General features: G+C 32.0%; 1 protein-coding gene across 3 annotated transcripts; it reads right to left on the bottom strand.

Moving 5' to 3' along the window:
* Positions 1–2,201: 2,201 nt before the first annotated feature.
* Positions 2,202–9,896, bottom strand: ATXR2 (histone-lysine N-methyltransferase ATXR2). Of its 3 annotated transcripts, XM_089719639.1 has the most exons (16): positions 9,691–9,709; positions 9,507–9,582; positions 9,017–9,312; positions 8,623–8,708; positions 8,140–8,498; positions 7,304–7,416; positions 7,151–7,182; positions 5,613–5,764; positions 5,272–5,359; positions 4,335–4,383; positions 4,178–4,232; positions 3,876–3,945; positions 3,710–3,779; positions 3,095–3,171; positions 2,708–2,764; positions 2,202–2,630 (listed from the first exon to the last, which is right to left on the bottom strand). In XM_089719639.1, exons 4-16 carry the CDS (start codon positions 8,653–8,655, stop codon positions 2,508–2,510), a joined length of 1,278 nt encoding a protein of 425 aa, XP_089575765.1. In that variant the 5' UTR covers positions 8,656–8,708; positions 9,017–9,312; positions 9,507–9,582; positions 9,691–9,709; the 3' UTR covers positions 2,202–2,507. The 3 variants fall into 3 exon arrangements, with proteins under 3 accessions (XP_089575765.1, XP_012086379.1, XP_012086380.1); XM_012230989.3 differs by lacking the exon at positions 9,017–9,312 and having other exon boundaries at positions 9,691–9,894; XM_012230990.4 differs by lacking the exons at positions 2,708–2,764; positions 9,017–9,312 and having other exon boundaries at positions 9,691–9,896.
* Between the last annotated feature and the right edge of the window lie 21 nt (positions 9,897–9,917).

Here is a 9,917-nt window from a genome sequence, read left to right on the forward strand (position 1 = left end):
ACATTGATTATTGTGCTTTTTTTTTTTTTTTTTTTTTTTTTTTTTTTTTTTATAAAAGATAAATTGGCGAGTAAATAAAAATCAATATTCAAAAAATTTTTTCTTATCCACAGAAGGGTTAACGGAAAAATTGAATCGAATAGATTTACTTTAGTTTTTCAATTCTGTCGGTTTGATTTGAATTTATAATTTTGGGAACTTTGGTTATGGGACCTATTAAAATAAAACTGAATTTATTTAACTTATCCAAATTGAATTTATTTGACTTGTTCCTGAATATATTTCGATGTATAAAAAAGGTTATTTCAATTTTAATTGTATATTGTGGGAGCGATTTGTGTCAGAAAATATATAAATATTGTACTCCCTCTGTCCCAAAAAAAATAGTCTATCTTTTCTTTTTGGTTTGTCTTAAAATATAGTTCACTTTTTTTTTTTTGCATTATAGTTAATCTTTAAATTGTCTATTATATTTTTGTTAAATTTTATCTTATCTTCAATAATCCTCATTAATTCTTACTTATTATTTCAATATAATAATTGCTCATGTGTTGTTTAAGATGAACATAATAGGAAAGTTATATGAATAAAATTGTCTTTTAACCATAATAATTACTACTTTCTTCATGTATGTGAAAATAGAAAGTGGATTTTCTTTTTGGGACGGATGAAGTATTTGGTTAAAATTAGATTTTTATTAAAATATAATCTTATTTGTTTTATAGTGTAAATATACCATATTAGAAGTGAATTCTAAACTGTTTTTTTTTTTTTTTTTTTTTATCAGTCTAACTTTTAGTTTTTGGCGATTGGCAGTTAACTGTCAATAATTGCTAAATAGTTATAAAGGATGGTAGTGAAAAAAAATTTTATATATACTTTTCTATTGTCAATAATTAGAGTTTCGACCTAAAAATTGTAGCTTAGTTGGCAATGCAGGTTAAGCACGTGGGAAGAGCTTTCGAGTTCGATCCCATTAAATGTACCTATAAAAAGAGGTCAAGAGCCTTAACTGTAACTAAAGTCCGAGCCTTAACTGTTAGGCTCTGTATGTTTCTCACTAAATTTGTTCATTTCAAATCTATTTTATCTTAAAAGCAGACTTGAATGGCATCTGAAATTTTCAATAAAATATTTTTTCCGAAACAAAATGCACCTTTACTTTCTCCTTCTATGATGATTGCTTAGATCTTTCTCAAAAATCAACGCTCAGCTTTCATAATTTCCATCTCAAAAAATAAATTCAATCGATTACTCCTATTTAGAATGTTTAATTTTGGAAGAAAATTCAATTTTAATAATTTTATCGTAATAATTATGAAAAATAAGATAATTTTTTAAGAAAAAATTTTGAAGTATTAAAAATTGTTGTAACATTATAATTCAAATTAGCTTAGCTCCATGGTCAAGTTATACAAATATTATTATAATTTATGTGCTAGTTGTAACATTATTAATTATTACCTTAAAAATATTATTAATTGTTTTTTAATGAAAAAATAATTTAAAAAAATAAAATACATTGAGTTCAGTCTTTATTTGTTGGTGTTTGAAATAATTTTTTTGAGTTTTTCAAATTTAAGATATAATGATATAAAAATTTGGAACCCAAAATTATATGTTCAACAATGTACCTTCCACTTTCGAGAATAAAGATATTAGAATTTCAATATTGCAAATTCAAACAAATACAAATACAATCTACCTTCCACTTCTATTGTTTTTATTTCATGGGTAAGTATGATATATTAAAATCATTAGCATATATTTAGTGATTAAATACACTGTAATCTCCCCTCAAAACATACATATATATATATAAAGACCAAAAGTGATAAAAGGGAATTCCAAAAGGGTAGTCTTCCTAAAAAATAATCTTTTCTTTTCTTTTTATTGTTAATTTTCTCCAAAAAGGCATTAATATTAAAAACATTCATGAAATAAATGTTGAAAAATGTCAAAATTTTTATTAAATACTCCCTCCGTCCTATTTTATTTGGTTGTTATTCCTTTTTGGATGTCCCAAAATATTTACAAGGTTTCTAAATTTAAATATATAAACAATTATTTTTCTCATAATAACCTTTATGATTGTTCATTAAATGGACTTCAATTAATATCTTAATGAATTACGGGTAAAATAGAGACAAAATAACTATAAATTCTTAATATGCATATTTTGTCGAACTACGCAAACAAAATGAGACGGAAGAAATATTTAATATTAAAAACTATAACTAAATGGGAACTTACACTGATTATAAACTTTGGGGTAACCATCTAATGGGATGCTAAAGTAGCGAGACACAGACATATCCTGCTTTCCGAATTCCACAATTTGATATAAGGATCTAAAATAAACAGGATCTGTATGAATTGGTGAAGGTTAAACAAAACTGTGATTTCTGTTCCTTTTTCATTTTTCACCTTCTTCCCTTCTTCTCTATTATATGTATTCTTTCACTTCAAAGTCAGAGCCTCTTTAATGGCTTCCTTTTTGTATACTCTCAATTAGAGATAAGTTTCTCTTCTTCTAAGCACTTGGCACACCTGCATCTGAAGCCGTAATCTGCGAGTAATGCCTGCCTCTCCTCAACCGGAAGGTCCTCTTCTATATATGAAATGGTAATCTGAAAATGACACAAAAATTTTCAATCAACATCGATTATTAGGTCAAGTAAAGTTCCTCAACCAGAATGAGGACCACCTCTTCTCCCTTGCAAATGGGTCTGAGGGCAATGATTGTTGCTTGGCCATCCCTGTCCTACAGTTGATGAATAATACAAATAAGAAGACAAATAAAAACAAAAGAACCCAAATGACCTATTTCGATGTGCAGTGTTAATGCTCAACATTAACCCATGCATTTCGAGAGAGAATTTAGTGCACCCTTCCTCACATTTACTTAAGATTTATTTCCATAATTCCAGGTGAACTCCACATAAATGTGAGTGCATGGTGTACTATACTCCATAGTTGTTATCCATTTCCACTGAATGAGGAATGCGAGAATGGTGTCTTCAAACGAAAAAATTATAGAAGACAGAATAGGAGAACTGCCTTAAAAACAACCAAAACAAAATAGAACACGTACTTCCTCTCTTTTGAATGCTCTTGCGTTCGGGCAACAGGAGTGGTTCATACAGCTCTGTAAAGGATAGAACGCAGTACCTAATGCAAAAGTTGAAAAATCAACTAAATAACCAGATCATCATCATGGGTAGGAGTAATAAGTAAATTGACCAGTGTACCTTTCAGCTGCACTCTACATGTACTAACAAAAATGTGGAATCATTAAGATACGATAGAAAAGGCAGCGAGAAGAAAATATAGAACAATTGTAATTCAAAAACTGTGAAAATATAAATATATTCCATGTAGTAATAGCTTCAATCCAGTCATCCATCCATCTTTGCTAATGCGTACATTTCATTTTACCGCCAGAATAAAGCATCAAGTGATGTGGGTATCATGTTTTCAAACTATCCAATAGATTTGAGCCCTCCGTGTAAATATTAAAATAATAAAAAAAACACTATTACCTGATATTTAACATGAGAAATTAATACTCGAAAAATAAAAAGGAAAAAAAAAAGCCCTTAGCTTGCAAACTTCCCTTAAAACAATGTTATAGAAAGAAAAGAAGAAGAACCCAAAGACATCTGTCAGAACTCTCTGGCAAAGCAGTTGTAGTCAATCTATACCATACCTTGACAGCAAACCGAATAGCCATCACCAAGAGCATCTAGGAATGGCTGCGTAATTTCCTCGGCTTTACTCTGTGATAAATGAAATTAGGAATAGCACAAGTACTCATTCTATTCAATTTTTTTTTAAAAAAATAATCTAGAATTTTTGAAGGAAAGCACACTAACCTTTTCAGGATATGGAAGATCATCAATGTACAAAAAATAATCCTCCACTGGAGACGCTACAACCAAATCACTGTCAGAAACAGGACTTGAAATTATTATCTAAAAACTCAAGCAAATCATGCATATGATATATGGGCAAATCCTGATCAAACAAAAAAATATATAAACACAATCCGCTTTGAGAAGCATTTGTTTCTTGCTTCAATGCTAAACTAGGTCCATGGTTATTATCATTATTCATGTGCAAAATATTAACAATGTCGTGTAGTAACAATGGAGCCTTAAAGAAATGGGATGCTTACAGATTATTCAGCTCAAACATGCCAATAATATTTCCATAGATTTCAAGGGAGAATACTTTGTTGTGTCAAGGACTCCAACATTAAAAGACAATGATAGCAACCAAAACAAATTTTTTTAAACTAGGAAAAATTTGAATCAGCACTTGGAATAGGATACAGGGTTCACATTCCAGGTCAAAGATAGCAGCCTTAAGGAGCTGCAATGACTGCAAAAATTCAAACAGAACCATTAAGACCAGCCATATGAAAAGGCAGAAAAAATAATAGCAATATAAAATGGGTTCATAAAACAGCTAGTTTCATGTAAAACCAAAGTGGTTTCATGGAGACAAAGATATCAATTTTGAGAAGTGTTGTTAGTCACTTAGTTAAGTTTCACAAACCATTCTAAAATCAGATCAAGCTAAGAATATTGCCTCCATAAAGAGCAGAAGTAGCTGCAACTTAGTGCACTGTGCATGGAAGAGGTTCAAGTAAAGAATGAAGACAAATAAAAAATACATTGATATTTAGTTGGAACATTTACATGCTCCACAAACTTTGCAGCAGGATGATAATTCCAAAACTTAGGGCAGTTGTTAAACACTTGAAAATTCAAAGAAGCTAGCATTATTTCTTTAATAATGTCTCTATAAGAAAAGGTATAATGTTTTGTACCCATGTTCAGGTGACTGGGGGAGAACAAAAGAGAAGTTCAAGGGCGAAAGAAAAGTAAGGTCACAGATTAAAGCTATGCAAAAGTCATAGCATATCCCATAAACAATTTTTTTCCTCTATATTTCATATTTAAGCAGTAGATAAACAGTTGCATGTCTTTGTTGTAAGTCCACTAACAGTTAAATATATAAGCGTATCTTGCTAGACTCACTCTGTGAAATTATAATGCTAAGGAGTATATGGGAGTAACTGAAAGAAGATGTTTAATAGAAACATGAATCATTGCATAGAACTATTGGTTCTGCATGGCATAATCCATAGATGAACAAACAAGAGCAATTGTTGTTGGAGCATATTTTTTAACATGCATCAGGACTACGAGTGGCTGAAAGACTGCATAATCTGGCTTTAGCATATATTATCTACTGAAATCTTACCGTGTATGCAAGGTCCCTGATTTCCATCCTAAATGTAGTTTCATCAGAATGATCAACATCATCTGGCAATGAAATACATTCCCACCACCTAACAAAGAAAATGGCAAATGAAGTTTGAGCCTTTATTTGCTTGAAACACTAACTCCTTATTTGACCATATATTATGAACCATCATATCAAAATATAGTTGCCAAAATCTCTCTTTTAAGGGTAATAAAATTTCATACTATGTTATCTAAAACCTTCTTCACAGACACATCTACATGAGAAAACACCCATAAAATTGGCTAACGTTTTTTAAAAGATGTAAAAAGGAAAGGTAGCATAAAATAATTATCTACCTTCTCTTGTATCCAATTGATACAGGTTTCCATGCCTCCAAAAGTAAAGTAAGCGCAGGGCATTCTGAATCAACAGGATGAATGCACTTGTATTGTCCTTTTAGGCGAGCAGCTTTTAGCTCTCTATACCTTAAAATGGTGAAAGAAATTGTCTGTAAAGAGAATACAAAAAATTTAGTTACTCACAAGTAGTATCATGTTTGCTTTTTCCTTCTGCGTATACTAATTGAGTGGTTGCAATCCACTTTAAGATACAGCATTTTTCAATCAAAATCTTGCCAAAATAATAGCATAAATACTTAGGTTAAGTGAGGTTGGATAGGCTGAAAGCATTAATCAGCCTGCACTAGATATATTATATATCGCAGTTGTTTTGGCACAGAAATTCTATCAAATACTCAGTTTTACTCTTCATTGCTAAAAATAATACATTGCAATAAAAGAGGAATTTGAAGGCTATTTACCTCATTAATTTTGAAATGTTTGCAAAATTTCAATTTTTTTTATCAATTTTATGCCGCATTTTAGAATTGGTGGTAGCAATTGTGACTTGGTGTAGGTATCATGCAATGAGACGTGTTGATATTGCTCCAAATTGGCAAGTTAACATAGCTATGCAAGCTACACGGTATTTCATGTACTAAGTAGGTTCTCAATTTGAAACTCTTTAACCACTTTGGTTTCCTTCTTCCTCTCACTCGAGACTTGCAGAAATACATATCAGGTGTAGATAACTTCAGGTGCACTCTACTCAAATAGTTTATATCCTGCTCATCCTTCTCAACAGCATGCCAATTAAATGCAAGTCAGTGTAAAAGCATGCATAATAGCATATCTCTTATAAAGTTTTACCATTTATTAAGGTAAAATGGAAACATAAAATCTAGAAAATGCATAAAATTGAAAATTCAGATCATAAGGCTATTATCCTAGCTAATGTAATTAAAAAACAAGGTTTGACATTCCACTTGCATAATGCTCTATGCAACCCAGTCTCCATCACTGCAGAAGTGAAGGGAAAAAGCACCAATAAAACATGAACATTTTCACTTGATAGCATGAAGAAAATGGACAAAATTGAAAATTCACATAAAATTCAGATCATAAGACTATAATCCTAGCTAATGTGATTAAAAAAAAGTTTGATAACCAACTTGCATATTCTTTATGCAACCCACTCTCCATCACTGCAGAATTGCAGGGAAAGAGCACCAATTAGAGCACGGACAGTATTCACTTGATAGCATGAAGAAAAATATATAAGGTGCCGCTTTTCCATTAGGTAGGCCAACAATGCACTAATTTCCTTTTGATTATCCAAGTACGTTAATCACTTTTAAGAAATCTCATAGTGCTAGTCAGGGAAGTGAAATCTCAGGCGAACCCAGTTCAACATGAATGAAACCATAGACACAAACACTTGCAGGACCCAAATGTGGATCCACCTCATCTCTACACTTCATGATGAACCAATCCCACCCAAAAGTTTTTCCTTTAATTGAGGAAATACAAAACCATAAATTCAAAATAGCAGATACCTTTGCTGCAAGGAGAAAGATGTCATTTGTTTCTGTGAAAATCAAAGAACATAAATAGAATGAGAAGGCTGGTAATAAAATGAAAAGGGAAGAAAACAGATACTTGGAACAAATAGTCAAAAAAGTAAAAAAAGCCTCTGTGTTAAAACTTACCATCTGCATGTTGCATAAATTTCAGAAGTGCATCTCTAGATAGTGATTCTGATCTCTCCCCAGTGCAAAGTAATGAATGAGAGGATTCCCAATCTGCTTCTGCACATGTTTTGCTACAACAATATGGGCAACACAGTCAAAAAGAGAATATTTCGTGCTAGATACCTAACAAAGAAAATTGGAAAGAACAGATTTTTCAAGAAATTTCAGTGGCAAAGAAAAACCACAATTAAAAGTTTTCCAAAAATCAGATCAGTAGGCTCTGTTGGCCTTTATTCCAGCTGCAAAATAACAGAACTCTCATTTAAACCCTTGAAATTTTGCCATTGCCTGAAGCCTGGTTCAGCATCCCCTCTTAAGGGAATGACCATTAAGGTTACTTCTCTTTTTTCACATAGAAGTAACTAAGCCACCAAAAAGGAGTGAGATCAACATTAAAACAAGAGCTTTGGGTTATTTAGAGTCAGTTATATTTGTTCTCTGGTGCCATGGTTCAGGTATACAGAACCATTTGGAAGGATAGTCATCAATTTACATGATTGCATCATAGAAGTAGGAAATACAGAAATATTTTATTTTACTTATATTTTAGTTTGTTTAGTTTATCTATTTATTTTACAGGTGGAAAACAGCAAAATAGCGGTCAAGTTAAAGAGGAACATCTTTTGGAAACTCCTAAAGTGTTCTTCCAGAGCACGTATATTTCCATTTGCTGCTGTTTACAAGGCAACATGATTCACAGCATAGAAAGACATAAATATGGAGGAGAAGAGATTCAAATGAAAAATCAGATTAACAAGATATTCACCATTTAACAATATTATACAATGACTTACCTACAGTAGTAAGCTTCCGTGCATCCCCCGGGACAAGAAATTGCTGAAGGCAAAGGAAATTTGTTGGAGTGAGGCAATACCAGTTCACCATTCATTAATGATTCCACAACAGCTTCAGGCAAAGTAACTTTGCCATTGGAACTGCTGGAAGCACCTTCTCCCAATGTCTTATAATCCTTCATGCAACAATCATCTTCTTCATCAGATAAATTGATGCCACAAGAATCTTTTGAAATCTCGTCATGATCACATGCATTACTTGCTGATAAACCAAGATTTTGCAAATATAGCTTCCTTCCAATCTGTTGTTCTATTGAGCCAATAAATTGGAAACAAAAGCTGCAGACCAGACAGTCAATCTGCAAAATTAAAAAGTTAATGGAAAATAGAAATTTGTAATCCTTTAGATAAGATATTTACAAGAAAATAGCTATGTTAAAAAAAAAAAAAAGAAAAAAAAATCAATATTCATATCTCCAAGACCTTGTTTGAAGGATGCTGAATACCCACGAGCATAGGGTCCTTCAAAATGAGTTCCTGTTCTTTAAAGTGTGAGTCAGCATAGACACCTGAAATATGCATCATAAATTTTAAAAGCTATATAAAAATGAAAGAACAGTTGTGGAGCTATCAGAGTTAGCGTTATTATCGGTTATCAGCAATACATATATAAATAGATAAACAAGACAAACATTCTCATTTTTTCCAAAAGAATTTGTAGTTAACAGTTAAAACTGTTCTCGAAACTCAATATTACTCAAGTTAAACCCACTCCCAAAATAGGTAATCAGCTAGACCAATACTTTTCCTCAATCTTTACATGAAATTATGATAAATTTAAATATAATAGAAACAAAAAAATATCATGAAAAACTACCTTTCACATATTTTGAGCCACTGTAAAGGCTGCTTAATCAGAAGAAACTTGTTTGTTCATTTGGAATTGGAAGGGGCAAACCAGGAAAACTTTTGGGGAACATTCTTCATTGATTACCATAACAAAGAGAATATTTTTAACATACATCTTTCCAACTTGGGCTTAAAAATTTTTTTCCCCCTCTCTCCTCCAACCCGCCACCTCTTTTCTTAAATTTCGTCATAAATTAGGAGCTGGCTGTTTCTCGCCCGATGTACACATCCTCCAAAATCTCAACTATCATAAGTTATCAATTACTGAAATAAATAAATAAATACTTCATCACCATCAACTATAAATCCACGATCAACAATATTTTGTCAATTACAAGAAAATTTCCACTTTGAGAAAATTCAATAGGATATATCTAAGTCTGCTATTACCAATGAATAAGCAAGTAAAATGGGTACGAGAAAAACAAAAATTTTATACAACTCAGCAATATATGCACCTTTTCCAAACTTTCCATTCTGCTTCACTTTGATGCCATGGCATTGCCTGCTCAATATAAGCTCCTCAAAATACTCCTAAAACATTAGAGAATTGTAATCTTAATCCAACTAGACCAAGAAAATTACAGAAAAATCAGCTTAACTTGACATTTGCATGTGTAGAAAAAGAGAGAGGGAGAGTGCCTGGACTTGGAGAGGAGGAGGACGACGGAGAAGAGCAGAGATTTGAGAAGCACACTTGGTATCGAGTGGGCAAACTGTGTCCATTACAACGCGGAAAAATGCTAAGCCTTTTTGTGTCGACTGTTAAGTATTTGATACAAAAGACGAGCTTCAAGCAAAAATGAGTAAGACGGCGCTATAAAATCAGGTGATCACTGTGCTACACTATGGTCTCTCGTCCAATGTCT

This window comes from Jatropha curcas, chromosome 3 (genome assembly GCF_041381405.1).
Source record: "Jatropha curcas cultivar XTBG-Jc1 chromosome 3, XTBG_Jcur_1.0, whole genome shotgun sequence".
NCBI lineage: Eukaryota > Viridiplantae > Streptophyta > Magnoliopsida > Malpighiales > Euphorbiaceae > Jatropha > Jatropha curcas.

What these genes read in the sequence shown, in the direction of transcription:
- ATXR2 (XM_012230989.3), bottom strand. Translation starts at nt 9,774, where the DNA reads ATGGACACAGTTTGCCCACTCGATACCAAGTGTGCTTCTCAAATCTCT. An exon ending in GAATGGAAAGTTTGGAAAAG is followed by an intron (nt 8,709 to 9,506) that starts GTGCATATATTG and finishes TGCATATTTCAG; the next exon opens with GTGTCTATGCTGACTCACAC. An exon ending in ATTTATGCAACATGCAGATG is followed by an intron (nt 7,183 to 7,303) that starts GTAAGTTTTAAC and finishes TGATTTTCACAG; the next exon opens with AAACAAATGACATCTTTCTC.